This window comes from Neltuma alba, unplaced genomic scaffold (assembly GCF_004799145.2).
Source record: "Neltuma alba isolate B1F8T4 unplaced genomic scaffold, ASM479914v2 tig00011800_pilon, whole genome shotgun sequence".
In the NCBI taxonomy this organism is placed as follows: domain Eukaryota; kingdom Viridiplantae; phylum Streptophyta; class Magnoliopsida; order Fabales; family Fabaceae; genus Neltuma; species Neltuma alba.
In genome coordinates, this window is record NW_021636420.1 from 1,422 (window position 1) to 29,031 (window position 27,610).

Sequence of the window (27,610 nt, forward strand, 5' to 3'; positions counted from 1 at the left end):
GAAAGATAATGGAATCAAAGGAAAAGCAAGAGGAAAGCTATGTTACAAGGTAGTGAACTTACCTATATTGTGTGCTTGATATGTATGCTTGCATGATGTGATTGTGTTGCCATGATGTGACTAAGCTATGATGAAATATTTGCAAAGTTATGTTTGCAAGTTTATGTTATGTTTTGCCTTGGCTATATGTTATGAAAGCATGAAATGTTGTAGCTTACTTTCCATGGCATTCATGTGTTCATGTTATAACATGTCATGCATTTGCATTATGTCTTGCATGCTTATGGGTAGTGTTTGCTACTAAGATTCCCCTGAATCTCACCCCTCCCTAACCAACTATTTAGGTTAATCAATGGTGGGCAATAATGGTATGAGAGGCAAGGAGAAGGAAGTGGAGAATTATTGATGTTAATGAATGATGTTATTATTCAATGTATAATTCTTCTATTTTGTAATCTATGTTATGGATGCCAATAATGCCATGTATGTAATTACAATGTTTATGGTATGATTAGAAATGTATGAGGATTATTGGGAAAGTGTAAACCCAATTTATGTATGCCAAAGAAATAGAAAGAATTAAAGTAAAAAGAGATTAAGAGATAAAACGTAGGTCCTGGGCAGTGAGTTTGTAGCTCCAGTTTGACCTACCAAATGAATGAGTTAAGCCACAAAATTTGGCAGAGTTATAGTACACATCCTAGGCTTTAATATGAGAGCTATATCACCTTAATTGGATGTGTACACATAGAGATACGAATTTTCAAAGTTAAGGCATAGAATCTGGGAGTTCCCGAATTTACCAAATGAATAGTAATTTTTATTGATTAAACTGTACGAATTGGTCATGGATAAGTCTAGTTTGATATTTTTCTCTTAAAGAGAATTGAAGGACCTTTCTGTAGAATTTTAGAACACCTCAATACAGTTTTTATAGAATTAGTTATGAATTTTTGAAATTGGACCTGTAATCTGGAATTTAAACAGTGAATAGTAACTCGAGTAATTATGTTGAAATTTTAGTCTACGAGCTTGTGTCGTGATCTGCTTGAACCATAATGCTTCCAAACACGTACTCTGAAGGGTTAAAGGTAGGATGTTTCATCCTACCTGTCTTTGCTTTCTGTTGTGTGTCTCAGGTTACTTTCACTATGGTAAACTTAATCTTTTGCTGTGGTAAAGATTGCCTAATTTGTGTGTGTTGCTCTCAAGACACTTTCGCCACAGTGAATATCTGCTTTCACTGCGACCAAGTCCCCAAGCTTTAGTTGTGTTCTTCTTGGGACACTTTTGCCGCAGTGAAGTATCCTTTCTTTTTTCTTTTTTCCTCTCGAGACGCTTTCGCTAAGGTGAACTTAATCTTTCACCGCAGTGAAGTGTTGAATCCTACGCATATTCATTCATCTTAACCCTACTTTTAAATAATCCAATTATCATTCTACCCCTCCTAACTGCCTACCCATTCATATTCTTTCACTCCACTTTCATCTTTTCACTCCCCTACTACCCTTAACCTTCCACGCTCTCCATACGTTACTGAAACTATCGGCCTCCTTCCACCATCTCTTCATATTTTCATTCCTCTCAATTCCTCCCCTCCTCACCTTCACTACAACCCTTTCTTCTCTCATGTCGCCCTCTTCTTTCCCTAGCCTTTTGTGTTTCTTCATTGTCAATCTTCTCCATTGCTGCTTCCTTTATCTCTATGTAGGCATCCTTTCCTTTGTGTAAGTTTTCTTCCTCTCCTTTCCTTTGCTTTTCTGTTCCTCTAGTTTCTCTGTTCTGGTTTAGGTTTATTTGTTTCTCTGTTTAGTTCCTTTGTTTAGTTGTTGGGTTGAGTTTTTTTTTCTTGTTTCAGTTTTAGGTTGCGTACGTTACACCTTGCTATCAGATTGACTTAGGGTTCAATTAGAACCATTTTTGACCATATTGGATGTTCTTGGGCTCAACTTTTTCAAGAAACGCTAATTTTTGGATTTTTATTGTTCATATGGTAAAAATCTAGTTTTCTGGTCCAAATCTGTAAAATCATAAAATCTAGAAAAATGAAAATAGAGTGGCTCAAAATTTTGTAAAAAGCTCTTTGAATGCTCTTTGAAGGAAAAATAAACTTGTGAACCAATTCCATTTGAGAAAGTGTCAGGTTTTTGTGAAAGTCACCACTGTTCTTTTGGTAAAAATTCTTTTCTCAGATTCCGGACCTTAATTTTGAAAAATCATTAAAAATCGTGTGTAGTGGCCATTTTTAATGTGCTAGCCATCAAAATGAAGTTTAGAACGTGATCTACAATCATGCCAAATTTTGTGATTAAAAGCGTTCAGCAACTTAGTCAAAACGATGCTCAAAGTTGGCAGTGTAGTTAGGTTTATAGCATTGTCCCAGCAGAATATTTACATAACCAAAAGTCCATGAATTTTTATGGTTTGGCACCATAATTAACCTTCAATCTGTAGCTTGCCCTTGGAGGCTTCAGGCCCTAAAATGTTAGATTGCATTTAGGGGATGAGATTTCGAGAAATCTCAATAGCAAAATTAACCAACTATATCATCAATAAGCATCATTATTATGCATAACCATATTAGTACTATTAGTGAATTAGCATGCTTATCATTTGGCACACTCAATCATGCAAAGGCCAAAGCAAGAAAGTACAAAGAGCAACCATATCACAATCAAGAAAGTTCATCCACATAATAGTAATTAATCATACAATAATCAACAATGCAAAGTTAATTTTAGTAGTTAGATTCAACTTTGCTCCCTTTCTCCAAATGCTCTTGATTTTCTTATTCTTCTTCCTTGCTTTCACAAATGCCAAACCCTAACATGACAATCCACAAAAAGGGCACCAACAATCATCAACTAAACCAAGCAAAAACAAAAATACACCTCAAGGACAACCCTTGTCCCTTAAAGCTCCCACCTTTGTTCTTTAAATTTTTAGAGTTTGTTTCCTTAACCCTAAAAATTCCTCCTTGACTCATTCCTACATGATTTTTCATGTAGATTCCAAATATCTACTTGGATTTAGGAGAAGAAACTTCCTTTTACCAGTTTTCTCTTGACCAAACCAAATAGGGTTTATTATCCAAAAATTACGACTTTGATTTTAATGCTTCCAACACTTATTCTTTAGGTTTACCCTACAACATTTTCATTTTAAACACAATGGAAGCACCAAAACAAAGAAAAACACATCCTAGGGTCTAGTTCTGGCCTTGGCCGAATTGGTCGTCATGAAAAACAACAAGGAAATCACTTTAAAAACAACCCACAATCACTTGAAACCACTAGGAAAAACCATGCTTTGAAGTGTTCTACCAAGTTTTAACAACCAAACTCCCTCCCCTCCACAATCATCATTTCGGCCAGCACAAGAAAAAAGGGAGAACTAGAAATTTTAACCAACAACTCAAGCAAACAAGGAAAGGAACAACTTGGAACCAAAAACTAACCTAAGGTCTTGGTTGGACGATTAAAGTTGGTCTCTTTTCTCTTGATTCTACTTGAAACTCTCTCTTTTTCCTCTTGCCCTTTCTTTGGCCGAAACTTAATCAGCAAAAATGGGGAGGAAGAGCTCATTTAATGTGCACAAAATATCCTGTCACATCTTGATTTTTAGGCCTAGAAGTACTAAAATTAGCTTGAAATGGGCAGACTACCAAACCCTTTTTAGCAGAGGTCCTAGAGATTCCTTGGAAGGACAGCAAGATTCCCAAAGACTAAATCGTAAAGGAAAGTTTGCTAGGACCGAGAAAAGAGGAAGTTAGAGACTTGGATGAAGTCTTAAGCCTTATAAATGAGAAATAAAGATAAATCTGGGCCAAAGGTTTTGTTAGAAGCCTCAATGAGGTGAATTTTGAGGTTAAACCAAACCAGGGGTAAAATTGTAATTTTTTAAAGTTTCGAGCTAGTAAGGGTAAAAATGAAAATTATGCCCGAAAATCCCTGAAAGATCCCATAAAATGGGAAATGGTAAGTTAAGGCCTAAACACTTTAGAAAAATTTTAGAAAAATAGGAATAAGGTTCAAAGGCCTGTATGAGGCTAAAAATGATGAAAATGCCCTTGGAAGGAATTTGTAGAATTCCCAGGGTTTTGACTAATTTTAAATATTACTGAAAATGAATTATTTAAAGTATAGGGGGCCTCATATAATTGGAAGAAAATGGGAAAAAATACTTGAGGAATTAACACAGGTTTTAAAAATAATTCCGTCCCCAGAAAGCAAAGAGGTTGGCTTTAATGGAATCTAAAGCTTATTACATGCTATCCCGGAAAAGTCAAAGTCAAATGTCTAGAGGTTGACATTTGACTTAAGAAAAATTAGAGGAGTTCCCTGTAATGAATAAATAGTATTGGTACCCGGAGATAGATTCTCGGAGTTGTGGACCAGTACAAAGAATTCGGTCAAGATCACTTTGAAATAAATATGATTAATTATTTTAATTATTTTAATAGAAGAACAAGGGAAGAGCATCACTCCCTCTTTGGGCATGTTATATAATGCCATGTGGATTTATTTGAGGTGAGAAAAAGGTACCAGAACATGTCCCAGTGGTCCCGGATAAGTCAGGACCCGAAAAATTACCATATACGGTGCAGAATGGCAAGATAAGTGGAGGAATGCCTAAAGGTTGCATTTTGCACGAATTTTATATAATTTCTATCTTATTTTAATGCCCAAATGATAAAAGAATATGGAAGAGACAAGTGTACGGTCAGATGGGGAAAGATGGATGACACTTGTACGGCCGGATGCAAGACACGTGTATTGTTGGATTAGGACATTTGGCTTGATGAGGTAAGCATGATGTAATCATGATGAGGTAGGCATGATCTCATAGGACACTTGTCACCATAAGATTAAAAGAGAAAATGGACGATCCAGATCAAGCCACACATTTTTAAGATCAACGGTGGAGATTCAGTCTTGTTTTCTATAAATATCCCCGCCCCTCCCTCATTTTCATCCTAATCTCATGGAAACATGGGGAAGCTCTAGAAAAATGGTTTCTAGAGAGAGAAAGAAGAGGGAGAAAGAAAGGCCAAGTGGTCATATGCAAGATCAAGCTCCAAAATAAGGTATGTTCATGGTTTTTGATGTAGTTTTCACTACCCTTGTTGTTGTTGAGCTCAGTTATGGATTTTAATGATTTTTAGGAGCTTGAAACTCTAGGGGGACATGCTGCACGAAATTCTTAAGAATAGGGGGAGATGAAATTAATGTTAGAATAATGTTTAAAGGCTTAAAAGAAACAAGAATCAAGTGGTTTTATGCTGAAATTAGTTGAATTTCATGATTGTGTAACTTGAGAAAATGCTTCAGCCAGATCTATTTCTTATGCCTAGGATGTGATTTTGATGATTTTGATACTTTCAATGTGTTTAAAATGAAAAATTGTGTAGGGATAAGATGAAAGAATGAAGTTAGAAGCATTGGAATCAAAACTGGAAATTAAGTGACAGATTTCAGTTTTGGCCTAGGACTAGGGGAAGAAGCTGGATTTTGATGAATCTAAGCTCATATTTGGATTCCTTATGTAAGATTGTGTGGGATTAGCCTAAGGGAACAATTTTTTCAAAGCTAGAACACTACATTATAGATTAAGAAAAAAGGGATTAAGTTTAAGGACATAAGTCTTCCATATTGTCTAATTCTTGGTCCTAATGAGTAATGTGACCCTTATGGTTGTGATTAGGATCTTGAGGCATTCAAGAGAAGCTTTGGATGTGGTTAACCAAGCAACCTTAATGGTTGGAAGCAAAAGGGAGTAAGAAGAAAGCTTAATGACTTAAGGTAGCAAACTTTACCCTATTCTTATGTGCTTGGTATTTGCTTGCACATGTGACATGTTCTGTGTTTATATGATTTTATGAACTCACACATTGTGATTGTGAATATGTTTTGAATGTGTCATAGGCCTATGTGTTTTATGGTTAATGCATTATTATTTCCAAACATGTTACTATGTTATAGAAATGTTAAGTTACAAGCATGTTATGAGTGCCAAGCTTGTCATGTATGTTTAGGTGGTTATTGTTTGCTACTGAGATTCTCCTGAATCTTATCCTCCCTTAACCAACCATAATAGCTACAAGAGATTGGAAGAAGAATTCAAGAAGTTGAGCAAGAAAGAGAGGAAAGAATTTAAGAAATGTATTACATCATGTTGTACACTTTGTATACCAATGTATGTTGTAAATGTGCTATTAATGGTATGTGATGATAAATGATGATGTTGGCTTGTGTAATTGGCTGTAATAATGAATGGGAATATATAATGTATGAATGGAATGGTATTATGTATGAAAAGACTTAATCATGAGCTGTTAGTTCAAGTTAAGGGGATAAATTATCCCTAATTGAGCAACAAAATAGTGGTAAATAAAAATGATGCAAATGATTGATTCTGCTCATAAAATTTGGCATGATTAAAGACACATCTTGAGGTTTAAAACAAGTGGTAGATCACTTAAAACGGATGTGTGCACTAAGAGTTATGCCCTTCGAAAGTTAGACTTGTAATCTGAAAAATGCTTAGTGAATAGTAGCTGAAAGCTCTTTGTGACCCCAAGTCGCAACCTGGGAAGTTGAGGTCACAACCAGGAAGCAAAAATGGCCTCTGTGACGTCAAGTCATGACCAGAAAATACCAAGTCACAACCCGAACATTCTGTGGACTCAAGTCACAACCTAGAGGTGCCAAGTCGTGACTTGGACTGAAAGTTTAGGAAATGTTTTAATTTTGTTGCAAATTTTCAATCTGTGGGCTTGTTTCTTGATCTGGTTGAATCATAACACTTCTAAACATATACTCTGAGGGGTTAAAGGTAAGATGTTTCATATCCCAACTACCTCATTAATTGAAGATACAAGTGTCATTACCCCCTTTACTCTTACTTTCTCTTTCTTAATTAATTAAATCCAAACTAATTAATTACCAAAAGTCAAAATCCTCTCTATTTGAGGTGTGACACTTGGCAAACTCAAATCCTCTCTATTAGGGGCTTGACACATGACAAAATGCGAGCCATTTAAAGTGCAAGACTCTAGTTTTCACTTTATCAATGCACTTTGACTCTAGATTTAATTTCTTTTCTATAATTACAGTACTCTGGCCTGTGTAATTATTTTTTATTAGATCCATAATTTATTCTCCTCATTTTTATCTTCCCAAAATGCCCTCTTTGTCTCAAAATTAAATTCCCAATAATAAAATAAAAAGGAAAACTAATTTCCTTCTCTTTAGTGATTTTTTCACTTTTTGAAGGAATTAGGAAAAATCTTGGATACTTGAGGGACTCTTTTTAATCCCAATATCTCTTATAATTTCTTGGGACATCATAAGAATTTTCTTGGAATTTTTCCTACCTTAAATACATTTATTTGGAATTTTCCAAATAAAAGCCCTTAAATTAGCCTAAATTACCCTTAAATTCCTTTGTAATTTCTCTAAGGGTAATTTGGTCACAAAACCAATTATATACTCTTACATAATTCTCAAAGAATATTATCCTTATTTTTTCTTAATTTTCTAAGGCTTGAAAATATTTTTCCATAATTATCTTTGACCAATTTTCCTTAATTAGTCAAACCTTTACCTTTAACTTGGAAAATCATAATAAATATTTTCCACTAAAATTCTTCTATTTCTCCTTATCTTTTTTGGCCCTTAATTTTTTAGGAATATTTTGTATCTCTAATTGCCATATTACTGGATGTGGCAACGTAGCCCTTAGGTTATTTAATTATTCATAGTGTATTTTGTTTTTCTGTGATCTTTCTGTCCAATTTTGAAAGTTTTTGGTTATTTGAAAACCTTTGAATCATTCGATAACCACTTGCTATTGCCTAGGTTGTCACTTTTGGTTTTTCTAGGGTAGATTTTGTTGTTATCTTGTTTGTATGTGTTTAGATTACTTAAGTGTGTGTTGTGTTTCAGGAAAATGCCTAGTACCAAGAACCCTACACCTCTGTGTGAATTTGATTTTGGGGATGAGTATAGCTTTGAAGAACTTTATGAAAAAAATTGATCAGAGACCTCTCCTTAAGGAGCGACCCTTCCCCTTAGACCCCCCAAATAACCCTTTTGTCCACCAACTTCAAGTATCCCAACTAACTGGTTTGGTCCAATAGCATTCCATGGACAATGATGCCTTTGTTCGCTATTTCTATGCTTATGCTCAATTTCATGGCTCTATGATCATTGATTTTCATAATGTCTGTGTTCACTATTCCTTTATCGCTGATAACATCCGCTACCATTACCATCTTCTACCTTGTTGCCATTATTGTTATGCGGAATATAAACACAACTATCCCTTTGTCACTGTGGTTGAAACCCTCTATCATGAGGGAGTAAGCTAGCATCGCCCCTGCACCGCAAAACTCTATCCCAAGCGATCTGAATTTTGGCCTAAGGCACATCTTTGGCCGCACGTGGTTTGCAACAACATCCTACCCATTACCCACCTTACTAACATCCCTAAGCGCTAAGCCTTATACATCTACCTCCTTATGTCTAGCCAATTGTTTGATTTAGCGAACACTATTTAATCAACCCTCCATGATGCCATAAATACCCCTAAACTCACCAACAACATCATTTTCCCATACCTAATCACTGACCTTTTCCATGCTACTAATGTCCTTAAGTAAAACAATGATAGCTACTTCGAGCCAACCCTTCTTTTTAAATATAACCACCTCAAATAGCCCGTCATTAGCCCACCTGTCACACCCTGATAATTTTATTCTAACTGATGAATGATTTGTGACTGACTAAGGCCAAGTAGTATAGTAGACTGGTAGAGGATCCAGGCTATGAGGAAAAATCAGGATAGGGACATAACGGTCATTTCTGAAAAGATCAGTTAAGAAAGGGCAGTATTGGAAATAATGTCCAAATTTCCTGAAAAATTCCCAGAAAATTATGAAAAATAGAAAGGAGGGTACAGAATAATGTTTGAGGCTTAGAAGATGAATATGAGATTAAAAATAATTTGTCAGGAAATTATATGTAATTATTGGAATTTTTGGCTAATTAAGGAAAATTAGCCAATTTCCATTATTTAAAATATATAGAGGCCTCAAAAATTCAAGGAAAAATATGGATAAATTATGTGACATATTATCCTAATTTATAAAATTATTTCCCACCTTTGGATGTACAAAGGTTAGCTTAAAGGATATTTATTACCGAATTATTATCGGTAGAATAGTGATTTTTGACAGAATAAAATTTAGAAAATTATAGAGGGAGATAGAACTTGAGAAAAATCATGGATTACCCTTGGAATGAGGGGAATTTAATGAGGTGTTGAAATCAGAATTTTGTGACAGTAAATTGGACAGGATTGTTGGAAAATCGGGCCGGAAATACACAAATAATCAGTGGATTGCACTGATTATTGGATGAGTCATATTTTTTCCAATATTAAGAGCAATAATTCGGCCAAAATTAGAAGGAGAGGACAAAGTTGGAATTTTCCACATTGTTCAAGGGCATAAAGGGAAATAAGAGACAAAATAATAAAATAATATTTATTTTCCACATGAAAATCACATGGTGATTAGGTGTCCCTACATGTGTCACTTTCTTATGGTGAGTGCCCTAAGATTTGTCCACGTGTAAAGTAGAAAAAAATGAACGGCCGAGATCGCATCTTTTTCCCGAAGGGCATTTTCGGCATTTTGAAATATCAAGGCCTATAAATACCCCCCCCTTTCATGAAGAATTCGGCCAAGAGGTGTTTGTTGGGAGAGAATTTTGTGTTCTTGAGTTCTAGGAGAGAGAAAGGAAGAAAGAAGAGAGAGAAAGAGAGACAGCAAGCTTAATCACCTTTAATCGCCGATTAAGCGCTAATTAAGGTATGTTTATCTCCCTAAGTGTTAATTATTTTTAGTTGATTATTTATTTGAGGAAGATTAGGATTAATTACCTTGATTAATTATGGTTTAGTGATAGCTAAGATTAATTATGTTATTTGATTAAGGATTAGTAAGTGATTAAGGTTAGCTACCCTAATTAATTAGTGATTAGTTATGATAATTGAAGGATGATTAATTATGGGTAATCATGTTGATTAAGTATTGATTAAAGCTTAATCATATTGATTAGAGAATGATTAATGATTAATCATATTGATTAGAAAATGATTAATCATGTTAATTAAGGAATGAATAATGGTTAATCATATTGATTAGAGAATGATTAATGATTAATCATATTGATTAGAAAATGATTAATCATGTTAATTAAGGAATGAATAATGGTTAATCATGTTGATTAGAGAATGATTAATGGTTAATCCAAAAAGGGATTAGTGATTTAATCTTAAAGGATTATGACTATGTGACTTGAGGACCTTAATTAAGTATTGGATTAAGGACTAAGGGTTAGTGATTAACCAAGGAAGCATGATTAATCATGGGTTAAGGAAGAATTCCAAGACCTTAATTGAGGATTAAGGCTTGGTCAAACCAAGGTCAAAGGTTTAGGAAAGGTATACAGAAATTATAAATTGAAAGATACAAGGGTAGCATTATATTGAGAAAGAATGGTATACTGGATATGGAATTTACCATACCCTTACTGTATGGTTGATAGGCAACTCTCCTGGAAACCTAGGAGGATCTCCAGCAAGGGATCAAGGAGGAAACGTTAAGCAAGGAATTGAGGTAGCGTGAACTGCAATTATTTTGTTGATCTGCATTTGATGTATCTGCTATGTGTGTTTATGTGCCATGAGAATGTTATGTACAGATGATGTGAACTCCTTGCAATGTATGCCTTGGCTCTTGCATGATTGAGTTTTGACCAGAATGATTATATGCTCCATGATATGATGACATGGATACAGAATGATTATAGCATGGCATAAAGACTAGAAATGTTATCTTATTGCATGTAGCATGACATCTTATGCATATTGACTTGATGGTTGTATGTTCAATGCTACTGGGATTTCTATGAAATCTCATTCCTCCTATAACATGATATCCTAGGTGCCACTACTGCTAAGGAGAAAGGAAAGGAAATAGTCATGGCTTGAAGAAGTTATGAATTATGTAATGTATTATACGGTTTTGAACTTTTCTCTTTCAAGCCATGTAAGCATACTATGTTCATAAATACATGATATGATACCCTTTTTGGAATGTATATTAATGATAGAGTAGCTTTATAAGTGATTATGGTATGATTATAGTGAAAAACGAAATGCTGTCAAAATTAGTGAAAAAGGGGATAAAAATGGTCTAGATTTGACCAAACTTTGACCAACGAAGACCCTGGTCAAATGGTTGACTTTTTCCCTGAAATTTGGTATGCGAATAGATCTTATTTTTCCCTTTAAAATAAGTGGTAAAGCGTCACAATCGGAGCTCTGTGTAAGAAGTTATGCCTTTCCGAAGTTAGGCAAAAATCCTGGAAAATAGAAAAATGACCAAATGAACAGTACTTTTCGAAATTGAAAACGAATGCGTTTCTGATTAAAGCGGAACCTGAGGTCATTTTTCCTTGATAGATGATGTTAAGAGCTTCGAGTGAGACTTGGAACGACCTCATTTCGATTTTTCTAAAATTAGCTATGATTTTTCAAAGTTATGCCAAGTTTAAGGTTACGGTGAATAGTAATGCGGGAAAAGAAATTTTCAAATTCAGGTTTTTCAACCCGGTAACCTTAGATTGCGCTTCTGAATGTCTTAACTTGGCACAACATAAGGTCGTAAACGTAAGGTGTTACACCACCCCCTCCCATCCAACTCGTTTTTGATGTTGGTGCAACCTTTGCTGCTGCTCTTGCTCAAGCCCAGGAAGGCTAGGAGGGCTAGGAAGCTAAGAAAGCCCCTGAATCTGTTACTTTAGACACCTTGGCTAATGATATTGATAAACTTGCTAAGGATATCCACCAGCTGCGTGTCACCCTCCTTCGAGAGATGAAACAGCAAAAGGATAGAGATGTTATGTATGATTGGGACCAGCATTATCAACGTTGCATGGATGCTTTGATCACCAAATGCTTACAATTCCAATTGCCCTCTAATGAGGATGAACTGATAAGCAGTGCAGGCAGTCTGGGACAGGCACTTCTAGCGTAAGACCATCTAGGTTTGGGGCGGATGACCCTACTATGCAGTAGTAGTCCTTGTGTTTTTGCTAGTTTTGTTGTTTTTGTTTTGTCCATTAAGTTGGAGTTACTGGATACTTGATTAAGCTTTTCTATTGCTTTCATTACTTTGCACTTGCTTAAATGGATGCTTGGTTTAAGTGGATGGCTACTAATGGCCTCCTTGCTTTACTGTTATCTTTGCACTTGCGTTGATCCCCTATGCTCTATTTTACGTATTCTTTACGTTTTACCTGTACTCCATCACCCTTTTCCCTCCTTTTATGAATTCAGTGTGTTATGCTTCAATTTTAAATTGGACTTCATAACTTCCAGTTCATTTTGTGATTAGTTTACGCTGTTTTGGTTTAAATATTGAGGACAATGTTATGTTTAAGTGTGGGGGAGGGATCTCCATTTTGGATTTCAGCAAATGCTTCTTCATACATCTATTTTGGCCTTTTAGGTGTTTTGGAACAGATCATTTGTGTGTATTTCTGAATGTAGTTTCCAAGGAAGTTTAAAATTGCATTGCATTTTGCCTTTTTTTCCATAGTACTGCCCACTTTTGTCGCGGTCAACTTGTGTTTCGCCATTGTGAAGTGCTCTATTTTCCACCTTTTTTGCTTCTCGGCCATACTTCGTCGCGGCCAACTTTTGGTTTTACCGTGGCAAAGTAGGTTTATTTCCAGATTTTCCCTCTCAGCCAAGGTTCACCACGACACACCTCTTCTTTCGCCACGATGAGACCCAAAAAAAAATTTTGCTTTTTCAAAACCTTTTTGCTTTGTAATTTCACTATTTTTACTCTTTCTCATCAATAATTCTCCCTATTTAGATTCTCGTGTTTCTAAAAGTTTTTGGAAGATTCAAAATTCTACATGTGCTTTTAGAAAACTATCCATGCTTTTAAATGATAGTTGATCTTAGCTAAATCATTCACCACTGTTTTTGACAAAAAGGTAAACAAGGCTGCGCTTTGAAAGTAGGATTATGCATTTTTAAACTTTGAGATTGATTAATCGAGATGCTCACCTTGTTGGAACAATATGTGGGCCTGAACTCGTTAAATTGTAAGTCTGCTTAATTTCATATCTTTCTAGAACTTGTTTTAATTATTAATCGATGCTTAATAGATTGATATCTTGTAAACATGATAGAGGCATTCATTTTAAAACCCTATTTACCTAAACATAAGCCCAAACACTTTACCATTGCCAACCCCTTTGCGCCATTCCTCTAAGAAAATGCATACAAATAAAATATAAGTATTCTATTTTCAGTTTTTGTGTTAAAAAAAGTACAAAAAGGTAAAAGAAATATAAAAAAAATTATATTTGAGGAAAGCCAACGAAAGAAAATACATTTTAAAAAAATAAAAAAAATATAGATATATATGTTCTAAACCTTTTATACACATTTTGGGAACCTAAATAAATAGCAAAAAGGGATTTTATATCTTGAACAAGTCTGGAGTCCCTTCTTCAGAACCTTTATACTTGTTTCTTAGTGAGAATAATTGTTATGCGTTGTACTCAATTTTTCTTTTTCTTATTTCCCATCCAGTTCACTTAGCCTTCACTAACCATTACAAATCCTAAAAGCCCTCTTGATTTACAATTTATGGTTCTTGTAGTAGAGAGGTAGAATTGTCACAAGCTTATGGTAGAGAATGAACTAAATAGATTTTAGAGTGAAATAATCCCAAGACAAGTGATTTGAGAGCTAAACACTTAACCCTGAGATAAATCTCTTTTGCTCCATCTTTTGGATTAAACACTTGTAGTATTTATTTTCTTAGCACTTCTTTGTTTCACTGTTATTGATCTTAGTGGGCATGCCTTTACTAATTTTTTTGCTCTCATCTTTAAGCATGGTTGGTACTTCCTTTTGCACTTTTATCAATTTGAATATTTTGTGGGCATTGTCCTGGAGTACAAAGGTCTAAGTGTGGGGGAATTTGATTGAGCATAAATTGTCTACATTATTTGATGATATTTTCTAGGTTTTTATTACACTTTTTGGCTCATTTTGATGATAGTTGTGCTTAATTGAGATTGAGAGTCTTTGTTTTGAGTTAGTGTCATTTGAGGGTAAAATTGTCATATTTATTCATTAATTGCATTCAATTTATTTTTGGGATAATCGATACCTCAAATCATTGCTTTTCATTTCAAGACACTCAAGAAGTAGAGTCAAGAGTGAAGACCAGGAAAGTACAACACACAAGAGCAACAACATCAACACTGCCATACTTCACTGTGGCAAAGTTAGGATTATCACTAGAAGACCTCTCGGGGAAGGTTCACTACAGCCACAAGTTGAATTCCCCGCGACGTAGACACATCATCAATCAGATTACCTCTTGGGAATAGTTCGTTGTGGCGAAGCCATACTTTAACTGTGGTGAACTCTTCGAATTAGCAACCTAGACCTGAACCATTTTTAGAAATTTTACCTATCCACTCATGCAAACTGACCCAACTGTACACCTTACTACTAGTTTAGAAACTCTATTTTAGGGTAAGTGACGAGATTTACTTGACACATAGCCTCCATTTCATCCTCTCTCATCCCTCTCTCATCAAACCCTAATTTCTTCTACCTCCACTATCAAACCTCCACAATGGGTAGCTCAGATTCATTCCTAGTTATGAAGCTTCAGAGTTCTATGCTTGGCTAGGCGTTTTCCTTCCTCTTGAAGGTGTAGCAATGGTTGGAGTTCAATGAGCTAAGAAGGGGAGTAGTTTGATCCTTAGTTCAGCTACAAATTTATGACTTCCTAGGTCTAGGGTTTGTAATTTGTAGTTAAGCTACTTGATTATAGTTGTAATCAGTTTTGGATATTCATTTTATGTAGTAGATTGGTTAATGCAGAACTTTGAGCTTAAATATATGTAGTTTCATATATGTCTACTCGTGATCTTTTGATTCTCTCTATCCTTGCACGGTTGCGGTTGTGTTTGTTATTGAGTTGATTCTGATTATATTTAACCTGTTGCATTGGCTAATCCCTCTACACACACTAAGAACACTTCACAGGATCTTAAGAAATGAAGTCCTATTGATTAAGATCTTGGACTTAAAGAGTACTTTAAGGTTTATCATTTTGAAACTTAGTGATTTCTACTCTCACATCAATTAATTTTGAACTATGATAGCCAAAGCACACTTTCAAGAGGATTCTATCATTGTTTAATCACATGTTTTTCAACATTCTGTTTTTCATATCCCTAAAATCCAAAAATATTTTTACTATTCAGTTTAATTCACTTAATGTTTTCAAAAACCAAAACCCCCCCTTTTTCCTGTTAGTTTGCATTGCATGATATTTAAGTTAGCTTAGGTCCATTTCTTCAGGCTCTAATTAAATGAAACGACCCAGGTTGCACCCTATAGTGTCCTTGGGTAAAATTTTGATTTAACCTCCAAGGGCTAAGAAAAGGTTACAAAATCACCAAGCTCAAGGGAACCATGGGGAAACTCTTGTAAAATAAATTCTAGAGAGAGAAAGAAGGAGAGAGAAAGGCCAAGTGACCCCATGCAAGATCAAACTCTAAAACAATATACGTTCATGGTTTTTGATGTAGTTTTCACTACCCTAATTGTTATTTAGCTTTGGTATAGATTTTTTGGAGCTTGAAACCCTTAGGGGATATGCTGCACAAAATTCTTAAGAATAGGGCAAGATGAAATTGATGTTAGAATAATGTTTAAAGGCTTGAAAGGAACAAGAATCAAGTGGTTTTATGTTGAAATTGGTTGAATTTTAAGACTATGTAACTTGAGTAATATTTCAGTCAAGGCTAGTTCATGAGGAAGGAGTTTGATTTTGATTATTTTGAGCTTGGAAATGGATTCTACATGCAAAATTATGTGGGAATAGCATGTGAAATTAATTTTAGAAAGGTTGGAAATTAAGCCCATCAGAGAAAATAAAGTGTTGATGTTATTGATTACCATGGCTCTAATGAATGAATGGAAATGATGTGTTGATACATTTAGGGCCATGAGATATCAAGAAAAATGAATGGTAAAGGTTGAGCAAGCAACCTTAATGGTTGGAATCAAAAGGGAGCAAGAAGAAAACTTAAGGATACAAGGTAGTGTACTTACCTTTCTGTATCCTTGATGTGCATGTTTGTGTATTGATGTGCATTATGTGATTGGATGATGTTATGAGATGGTGATGCTAGCATGATGCTTTATTTTAATGATATTTTCCATGGCCATGCATGTTAGTATGAATTATTGAACATGAGAATATGTTATAACTAAGCATGAGTTAGATCAAGTAAACATGTCATACACTTGTATCACCTTGCATGCATTGATGGTAATGTTTACTACTGAGATTCTCTCAAATCTCACCCTTCCTTAACCAACCATAATAGGTGATAATGATCAAGCAAATGATACATGAAGGTAAAGCAAGGAAAGAGGAAAACAATTGAAGAAAGTTATCGTATTACATTACATAGATTGTATAGTAATGTATGTTATAAATGTGACATTGATGGTATGTGATTATAAATAATGATGATGACATGTGCGATTGATTATGATTTTATATGGGAATGGCTTGGCTAATGCATGAATAGAAAGGTATTACACAAGCAAAGAATTAATTATGAATTATTAATGTAAGTTAGGGAGATGAAGCATCCATAAAGGAGTCACGAGTTAGTGACAAAGTGGAGGTGAGGTAAATGATTATTCTGCCTATGAAATTTGGTATGGATAAAGTACACATCTTGGGCTTTAAAACAAGTAGTAGATCACTTAAAATGGATGTGTCTGCTAAGAGTTATGTTTGATCAAAGTTAGGGCAGAGAAATTGGAATGTACAGTTTTGACCAAATGAATAGTAAACTTCAATGAATAAAATGTATGAATTTCCAAGGGTTTAGTCCAATTTTATATTTTTTCCTATGGAAAATTGAAAGAACTTCAAATAGAATTTTGAACCACCTCAATACGATATTTCTATAATTATTTATTATTTTTCAAATTTGGACCAAAAATCTGAAATTTAACGAATGAACAATACCCAAGAACAAATTACAAATTTTCGATTTATGAGCTTGTTTCATGAATCGCTTGAACCGTAACTCTTCTAAACGCGTACTCTAAGGGGTTAAAAGAAGGATGTTTCAATACAATTTTAGGCTCTTTTCTGGCCCAATGTGAGGTGCATTTATGGCCTAGGATGGCCCAAAAAGATGGCTTACAATTTAGATTTCCATCCTAAACCATTTTGAAGTTTTATTAGTTATTATTCACTTGTAACTTTTTATCATTTTTATAGATCTCCAAAGTCACATTTTTCTTCATGAAAAGTCCTCTTATAATATAAGGATATGATCTAAAATTTTTAGAATTTTTTTTCACCTCTAACTATTTATTTTGAATTTTTCCCGATTAGGCCTTTATTGATAAAACTGTGGGAAATAAATTTCCAAAAATAATTTTCTATACTTCCAAGGCCTCAAACCAATTTTATAAATTTAATCAAATATTTAGATAATTATTCCATATTTTTTCTAAAATTATTGAGGCCCCTAAATATTTAAAATAATTATTTTCTTCTAATTCTCCACAATTTTCCCAAAAAACCTCTGTTTTCAGGAAACTCGATAATAATATATTTTCACATCAATTTCACTTTTAGGGCCTCCATCGAGGTTCCAAAACCTCTAATTTATCCTCTTACCATTTTCTAGGAAATTTGCTCAAATTTTTCTGTTTTGCCCTTCCTAGACAGATAGTTTTAAAATTGCCAACCTAGACCCTATTAGGGTTTCACATCAAAAGTTGTTTTATCCCTCTGTGTACTTTCTATACTGGACCTTATTCATGTTTTTAACTTTCTATTTCCAAATAAAATTTTGGGGATATGACATATTTGTACCTCATATCATCATCAAATAACATAATGCATATCAAAACACAAGCATGCACATCAAGCACCAAGAAATGTAAATTCACTACCTTGTAACATTAAGCTTTCTCTTGTTCTCTTTAGCTTCGTTTGCTTCCAACCATTAAGATTGCTTGGACAATCATTTCATTTATTTTTCTTGATATCTCATTGTTAGGAATTGAAAGACATGCAGCGGAAATTAACTTTAAATTTTTTTTCAATTCCTTGCCCGGATCTACCGATTGTGTTTAAGTCAAGTGGTAAGAGGTGTTACCTGCGGTATTCGAATCGATGGTGGCTCGGGGATTCCGATGTTCGGGATGCCTATGCTCTTCTTTGATCGTGAGAAGTCGACGACTCAGATCGACTTCCTCTATCGGTATCCATACGAACAGCGTTCCAATCACGAACGACGTGCTAGCGCCTCTTGTCCTTCTAGGGTTTTTGAGAATTCGTCCTCACCGTCTCTCTATTGGCCGTTTCTTATCTGCAAACGTTTTGCACTCTCACACGCCCAAAACCCTAGCTCCTAATATCAAATATATAGGACGCTAAGGATATTGGATTTCGGAATTAATCCTAAATTAATACAATATCACATATTGCGTAATCTGATAAGAAATTAATTAAATAAATACGGTTTTTATATTAAATCCGTCCTACAGATTTAATTCACCTATTCATTTAATTCACAATTAAAGATATGACAGAATTATGTTTGATTTATTCTAATAAATCAAATTTGAGATATTATATATATATATACACACGTCCACCCTAGATTATTCATTGAATCTGGACATATCTTAGATTCAATGAATCTGGACATCATAGCTCATGTTGGGCTATTTTGTGTGCGACCCTGTAGGCCCATATGAAGTTGGCAGTGGGCCATTTACTATAATGACTCACAAGTCATAAGCGGTCTCTAGCAAGACATCATGACTACCCAAATCATATGAGGATCGATGAACGATGCAACCTTTCATACAACCATATCACGTCCTTTTTGTCACACGACATTTCGGTCATGGATGAGGCATGGAGAACGTCATCCTCCTATTCCTAACCGTTACTTTCTCGATCCCTGGGTAGTCTGAGTATAGAAGTGGAACTACCTTTTCATTATAGTATGGCCATACATTTCTCAGACTCACTCATCGAGGGGCTCGGTAATGTCTCTCTATGAATGTGAAGGACAAATTCCATCTTGATCATTCACATTCCTCCATATGAAAAACCACTAAGCCTGAACATAGTCTTTATGATCACTCGGTCAAAAGTGACTTTTGACTAGGTCAAAGCTAAGCGTTTCTCATGTAGGAATCCATGATGATCTCAGGTCAAAGGGCACAGTGACATGGTTTGTATATGAGAGAAGCTTATGACTTAACCCATGCAGCTCTCTCATAGCGGGTCAGTCCAACACCTTCTACTCTTACATGTGCCTATGACTTTGATTTATATCTCATACATCTTCAAAGTCATACTGGTCTTATTTCATCTCTGCTCCCACATAGATGACCGATCATGGACATTTAGGATAAAATCATGAGTTATCCAAGGATAGTCATCACAATAAACATGCAAATAATATGATAACATAATTAAGAAATTCATAAATCAACAATGTTTATAACACAATGATTGGCCCTTAGGGCACAATTTCCAACACTCATGACCCTAAATGCATCAACACATAATGCCATATGCTTAATGGAGTCATGACATCAAACACCTTCCATCCTTAACTCTTTCTTGAATGTAGTTTAGCCTTAACTTTTAAGCTTTATTTTTAATCTTTCTAAAATTAATCTCACATACTATTCCTACATAATTTTTTATGTAGAATCTAGTTCTAAGCTCAAAATAATCAAAGTCCAACTCCTTCCTTATAAACACACAAGGACAAGAGGTAAGGGTTATAGGGTTTAAAATTTCTATTTTCAATTCTAATACTTCCAAACTTATTTCCTTACTTGTACCCTACGCAATTTTTCATTCTAAACTCATTGGAAGTATCAAAATCATTAAAGTCCAACCCTAGCCTCAAGAACTAGCCCTAGATGAAAATATAACCCTAAGTACACAATTATAAAATCTTTCACAAATTATCTCAAAATCATTTGATTCTTATTTCTTTCAAGCCTTTAAATATTATTCTATCATCAATATCATCTTCTCTTAACCCTGTCAATTTTGTGCAACATGTTTCCTTAGGGTTTCAAACTTCCAAAACCCATCAAAACTATAACCAAACATAATAAGATAAGTAATAAGGAAAACTACATCAAAAACCATAAGTATATCTTGTCTTGGAGCTTGCTCTTGCATGGAACCTCATGACCTTCTTTTTCTTCCTTCTCTATTAGTGAATTCAGCCTCTCATCCCCTTTTTCTCTTATGTTGGCCAAAATCTTGGCCTAAACGGGAAGGGGAGATATTTATAAAGATTTGCTTAAATCATAGCCCTTGATCTTGTATGTGTGGCATGATCTTGGCAATTCATTTAATCTCTTTCGCCATGTGTCCCTTATCTTCTTGATTCTTGCCACCTACCTCTCTTAGGTGTCCCCTTCATTCAATAGAAGTGATACCTAATGGGACACATTACATGCCAACTATCATACATGTGAGGAAAGCAAAATATTTTATTACTTAATTTTATCCTTCCAAACTTAATCCTTAATAAAAATGTATTATTCCATTCATGTCACCTCATCAAATTTAAATTAAAATAGGGAGGAAAATAGGCAGAAATTCATGCTCCCTCACACCCTGGACTATTTCCTAGCTGATTTTATGATTTAAACACTCCATTCCAGTTCTACCTTTATAAAGTTGCTACTTGTGGTTCGAAATCACGTCCTTTCTCTCAACATCTAATGTTAAATATTATTTTGTCACTACACCAGCTCAATATGATTTTATTTATTCTTATTCTCAATCAGATTTTTTAGAAAAAAAATGGCAATCAAAAAGACTTTTTATTTTATACTTTGTTCATTTGACATACCAATTAAATTTGTTAAAATAAAAAAAAATTAAATGTCTTAGTTTGGATGCTATTTGACAAAGGCAATAGCATAGAAAATCCATTTCAAGCCAAACCCAAAACTAAAATAATGTTAAAATTCTAAAGCAGACTTTTAATAATAAAATCCCCCTAAAAAAAAAGTCTTGGGTTTTCAGTTTAGCTAATTGCATATTGGCATAGCTTGTTACATCACTAGCTTGACTAAATTAATCCAGTTTGCTCAAATATCAGTTCAATCAAAATTTCTATGGATAGCCAACAAGAATTGATCCAGTTAATAAGAAATCAATTCATAATCCATAAGATCGTGGTTTGAATCCCGCTACTGATATAAGGACCTTCTATTAAACATTCTGTAAGTCCTTTTATAAACACTTTCTAAACCTGAAGGCATACTCAGACCCCTAGTAAGCCCCAAGACCCAACTTACCTAAACTTTTTTATACCGGAAAACTCTATGGATACAAGTGTTGGAATTTCCATGAACGCAAAAGGAAAAAAACAGCCACGTGAAAAGCAGTAATTGAAAACTCTAGGCAAAAGCTATCCCAACCCAAGGACCGCAATACTTCCAAAGCAATGACAGCAATCAAACTAACAGCCTTCAATATAAATGTTTATCTGTTCAATCCTTTCATGGACAAGTTAAAAACAACACTGGAACAAAAAGAAGCAGCATTAAAATTTGTGTTCAACTCCTTCAGCTTTTTGCAACACCCACCATTGGGTTCAACAATCCTCATGTCATGTCAAGCTGGCAATTTGCTGGATAAGTACAGAGAAAGCTTTTCCCTCAAAAGAGAAGCGGTATTGTCTACGAATTCACAGGTTTGTTCTCGATATCCTGAATCATGCTGCTGGCACGAGGGTGTATCGCCATGTACGTTATCCTCCATGTCAATGACTATATTATGCAGGATACAGCAAACAAGAATTATCCTTGGCAATTTGTGCTTATCAGGCTTCCACATGACACCATGAATTATTTTCCACATGTCTTTCAACCTTGCCAGTGCTCGCCTGGCTACCATTCGGGTTGCACCAAGCCGTTTGTTAAACTCAGCCTGGTCAGGTAACAGGCTTTTCCCTTTGTAAGGAGTGAGAAGCCACGGTAAAAGGGGAAAACCAGTGTCCCCAATCAGGTACTCAGCCAATATTGTTCCATCTGGGAGTGTCTTCTTAGAACCGTTCAACCTCTTTCCTTCTTCAGTGAGTTTGAAGAAAGATGAGCTTCGTAGCACAAGGTCATCACTCAGACTTCCTGGCCAACCCGCAATTATGTCACGGAATCTCATATCAGGATCTACAATTGCTTGCAATATCATACTGCAGTTCTTCTCACGGTCCAGCCATACGTCATTCAAAGAGTCCGTTGAAGGCAAAGTCATCATTATGTGTGTGATGTCAATTGCACCACAACAATTAGGAAGGCCCTCTATCCTCTCAAACTTTGTCATTATCTCTTCCATTTCTTGTTCAGTTGAAGGCCAAGTAAGATGGCGAAGCCCTCGTTCTTCCATGGATTCTACAAATCGCCATGTGATTTGGGAAACTGTAGATTGGTTCATTCCAAATGAGTCACCAATGGTTGACAATGACTCACCAGAGCTAAGCCTCCTAAGAGCAACAGCTACTTGGTCATTCAGACACAAATGGTTGCCATTTATATCCATGAAATTTGAAGATCTGGCCCTCATATCTTCTTCCACAAGAGAACATATGTAGTTGAACGTCTTTCTCGAGATCTTGAAAACAGACTCAAATTTTTCTATATTTTTTGATTGAGATAAAGGTCCTAAAAGTAGAAAAATTGAAGCATGAGCGTATATCTACTGGAAAATCTTGATCATGACTCTCAAATATCACAGACAAAAGAACATATTGAAAACATAACAAATGATGGGATATGTTGCTGCATCACAACTGACTAAAACCAACAAAAAGTTAGACACGCAGTTTCTTTAAATGAGTTAGTTCATCTCACGCACAGTTATGAAACAGACGGGTAAATAATGTCCTTCTCTTCTGCTAGACAAACTACTCAAAAGCATCCATGAAGAAATAATAATGATGGGTCTGTGCAAAGTTAGTGTACAAGTAATAGTGACACCAAGATACCGAAACAGGTGAAAAAGCACAAATATCTCACCATTCGAAAGTCTCTTATATACAGCAAAGTCCCAATAACGCTGAATAATTTAAAAAAAGCAATGCCTTGTCAGTGCCGGGGAAAATTGGCAAAGGCATCTCTTTGCAATTTTGTTTTCGTTCTTTTTAGATTTCTTCAGCTTTTAAGCTCATTATCTTTTTCTCCCTACCATTCTGGGGCAGAAGTATTTTGATTTTCTTCCGCAGCTTTAGCTGAATCACAGGGAGACATCACATTACTATGAATTTTGGCTGAAAGTAATCATACATCAGCTCTCTTCTCTTTCTCCTTAAGATGCCTTACCAGAGGAAGAGAAACTAGGTCGCAGGTAATGGTTGGATCAACAGACTCAAAAATTAGACAATGCAACAGACTCAAAAAGTTTTCCGTAAATATCCTGAAGTAGTCAAGGGCCTTGTATTCTCTTGTGATGACAGATAAACGAAACAAATGGAAATACATATTGTGATGACGGACAAAGGAGGGACTCCATTAGTTATAGCAGCAATTTCTTTTGGAGGATATAGCAGATCTAAAATGATTAAATCCCTTTCAAGAAGAACTAAGAGTGCAAATGCAGGTTTAAAGTCTCATATGGAAGTTAAATACAATTTGAATTATTAAGATATACCCTCCCAGTCCTAAACTTAAGATCCATTTGTAGTGTAAATTTACAATACAAAATGGGTCTTACATTTAAGACCAGAAGAGTAACATTTTCCAATAATTTTTGGACCAAATTCATTGGAGGAACTTTTATGTCCATTGAAGCTTTCCCTATATATCTCTCTATAAATCAAGACTCAGACGTTGAAGACAATATTTTATATTATATGAATTTACACCCTAAAACAAGAGCAAGGTCCTCCTTTTGTTTGATCTTCCCACTTCAGAAATATAGAAAGAATAAAAACAAGGCAAGATGGTTCCTTTTAACACAAAAATAAGAAGTTTTGAGGTATTGTGCTGAATACAATCTTGTAAATTTATCTGTAATCAGGAAATTCAGTTACCCAATCCCCGTTGCTCACACTTCAGGTGACTAGTCAACCCATATGATTCCTTGAAAGTAGAAGTTAGAGAGAGATAGAAAGCAAGATTCTGAGACACAAAATGGGTCTTACATTTAAGACCAGAAGAGTAACATTTTCCAATAATTTTTGGACCAAATTCATTGGAGGAACTTTTATGTCCATTGAAGCTTTCCCTATATATCTCTCTATAAATCAAGACTCAGACGTTGAAGACAATATTTTATTATATGAATTTACACCCTAAAACAAGAGCAAGGTCCTCCTTTTGTTTGATCTTCCCACTTCAGAAATATAGAAAGAATAAAAACAAGGCAAGATGGTTCCTTTTAACACAAAAATAAGAAGTTTTGAGGTATTGTGCTGAATACAATCTTGTAAATTTATCTGTAATCAGGAAATTCAGTTACCCAATCCCCGTTGCTCACACTTCAGGTGACTAGTCAACCCATATGATTCCTTGAAAGTAGAAGTTAGAGAGAGATAGAAAGCAAGATTCTGAGACAAACTATAGTCAGAGGTGGGAATTCATTCTGAGTTTTCTTTAACCAGTTTCATGACATAAGGTGGTGTTAAATCAATGAAAGTCAAAGTTGAAAAGAGTACAATTTATCATACAAAATAATTTGCACAAAGAAAGGAATTTTAATATTCAAAGTAGCAAAAAAAGATAATAAAAACCAATTTGATGCAACAACTGGAATCAATTGCCTTGAAATGCTTGGACAGAGAGAAGTTGGATCAGTGCAAGTAGTAACTTACAGCAGGCACATTCACAATGAGTAAGATTAAGTTAATAAACTAAAACACTGTCAAGGAGATATATATGAAGAAGATTATTTCCATATGGACAGTGTTCCTGATTTGATAAATCAGTTTCTTCTGAGTACAAACATAATCAGGTTAAAGCAGCAAACCAAGAAGTATGTTCATCAAGTGCAGCATCAGTACAATGTCAAAAAAAAAAAAAAAAGAAACAAGTTCAACAAACAAATACAAGCTTCTATACTCACATTTCATGACATGAAACGGATAAACTACTAACTCATAGCATACAACACATAGCAAGTGCAGAGAAATATCAGACACCACCCACAATATCAATCACTCAGCAACTTCATTCACGAAAGATTACAATGATAAAGCACAGTGAGCCATATCTCTGAACATAATCGATGATCCATTCCCTGAAGTAACACTACAACCATAAAAAAGAATAAAGAGAAAACTCAATTTTCTAAATGTTTGCCATAACGTTTTTCATTAAAAATATGACATTTGAACATTTTCTTAGCATCGCTTGCTCACCTAAGTTTAGTTATAAAAATATATAGACGAAATGTCAAATCGACCAATCCCTGTGGTAGTTGAGATGTTCATTTGACCCAACTCATACAAACCACTTTAAGCTTCAAATTTCAACTAATACCCCACCCCAAACAAAACGAGAGTAATGCACAGAAGAAATAGTATCAATGTATAAATCCCACAAAATCTAATGGGAAAGAACATTTAACTAGAAGTATTGTGTATCGCGGATACCTGTAATTCTCTGGGAAAACTGTTGCCACCAATCCAAGGGCTGGGGTTGAAGAAACTGCAATGGAGTTTCTGAAGCATCGTGTTCATCCTTACCTTCGGCCTTCTTCCTCTTCTTGATCCCTCTGATGGAACCCATGTAAAGAAGAATGCTTCGAAAGTCCCACCAACAATAAAAACCAAGAAAATCAAAACAAGCTATTTACCATGAGCCCCGATTTCAAATCAATGGAAGCAGAATCAGATGAAGCTCGACAAGCATGAACATGTTTAATTAAAAACGGGGTTGTACCCGCAAATTCAAAACTTGATATGGTAAGTTTAAGGAAGTGAAAAACACGGATACAAGAGTGAAGAAGGTGGGAAGAAAGATGCACGCAATCAAAGAATGAATGATAACATAAAACATGAGCAAGGCAAGCTATTTATCTGTGAAAGGGAAGGAAACGTAAGCACCAAAAGCAGAATGAGTAATACTTTGCCAAGCAAAACGACCTTGTGTTTGCTGGACATGAACACCGAAGATTTCCTTGTTTCATAGTACTCTCAGTAATTTCGAGATATATTTAAAGCGCAGTAAATTTGATTTTTCCTTGAGAGAAAAATTTTGATTTTTAATTTTTTAAAATTAAATTATACTTTGCAGAATCGTTACTTGTAATCTGATTATCAATAATTCCTCTAACCTTACTTATAAGACATTTTCAGCATATTTTATAAAAACCAAAAAGAACCTAAACTACTTTAACTCTATTAAAATACATTACTTCTGGTGTTAATTATAAAATCTCGTTTGTATAATAACTTTTCAACTTTATTCTATTTAATATATACACATTTGAAAAAAATAACCATATACTCCTCTGATCGTACTTATGAGAAAGAGAAAATGTTTTTCTTGGTCATATTGTCACTTTATTAAATTTTTAGAATGAATATACTATTTTATTTTTCATTTATTATATCAAATATGAGTAAATTTAGAAATTTATTATATTTTAATAAAGAGTTAATGTGATTTAAAATTTTTCTCGGTATGTGTGAATCATGTTAAAAGTGTCTTATCAATAAAATCTGATGAGTATACTATAACAAATAAAAGACAAAATAGTACATTCATGCTAAAAGTTTAATAAAAATTTGTAAATAAGATTAAAAAAAATTTCTCTCTGCCTTGTAAATAGGACCAAAGAGTAAGATAACTATTTTTGTTTAACTGTTTATTTATCTAAAGAGAGTTTGAAATCTGGCCAATTAGTCATATTTTATCCCACTTTTATTACTGTTTTTCATTTGAAAAATAATCAACTTATAGATTTTGTAGTCTGAAATATCAAATTTGTTATCATTGTTTTCAATAATAATTGACCTTTTCCTTTTCAGCTTTTAATCAAACATAGAACTGACCCAAAAAAACACCAAACATGGGAGTTATTTTTAAGGGTTCAGATTTCCTTTCTCAGGGGATTCGTACCAGCAAAAGAATAACAAGGTGCGTTACTTCCTGCGTTACATTTATCTTGATTCATTTCAAATCTTGTTTGCAATGCATGAAACTGACTAATTTGTTAGCAACATGGTCAAAAAGTTATTCAATAATTATTCTTTTTGGTAAAATATTCAATGATTATTTGACAGACAAACCTGCTCTCTTAGAAAATCCAAACTCTTAAGAGACAAACCTTCTATGAAAAAAAAAAAAATTAAGGACCTGTTTGCTTCTGTTTTTTGTTTTCTTATTCTCAAAACAATTTTATAAAATTATTTTTTAGAATAATTTTTGAAAACTAAAAGAAATTTGTTTGGATAATAATTTT

The 27,610-nt window shown here is 34.5% G+C and overlaps 1 protein-coding gene across 1 annotated transcript; it reads right to left on the reverse strand.

Moving 5' to 3' along the window:
* Positions 1–21,643: 21,643 nt before the first annotated feature.
* On the reverse strand, positions 21,644–26,264 carry LOC114718076 (protein ALP1-like). The gene is made up of 2 exons (XM_028903319.1): positions 25,797–26,264; positions 21,644–22,869 (listed from the first exon to the last, which is right to left on the reverse strand). The coding sequence occupies exons 1-2, from the start codon at positions 25,930–25,932 to the stop codon at positions 21,824–21,826; spliced, it is 1,182 nt and encodes a 393-aa protein (XP_028759152.1). The 5' UTR covers positions 25,933–26,264; the 3' UTR covers positions 21,644–21,823.
* Positions 26,265–27,610: the final 1,346 nt, after the last annotated feature.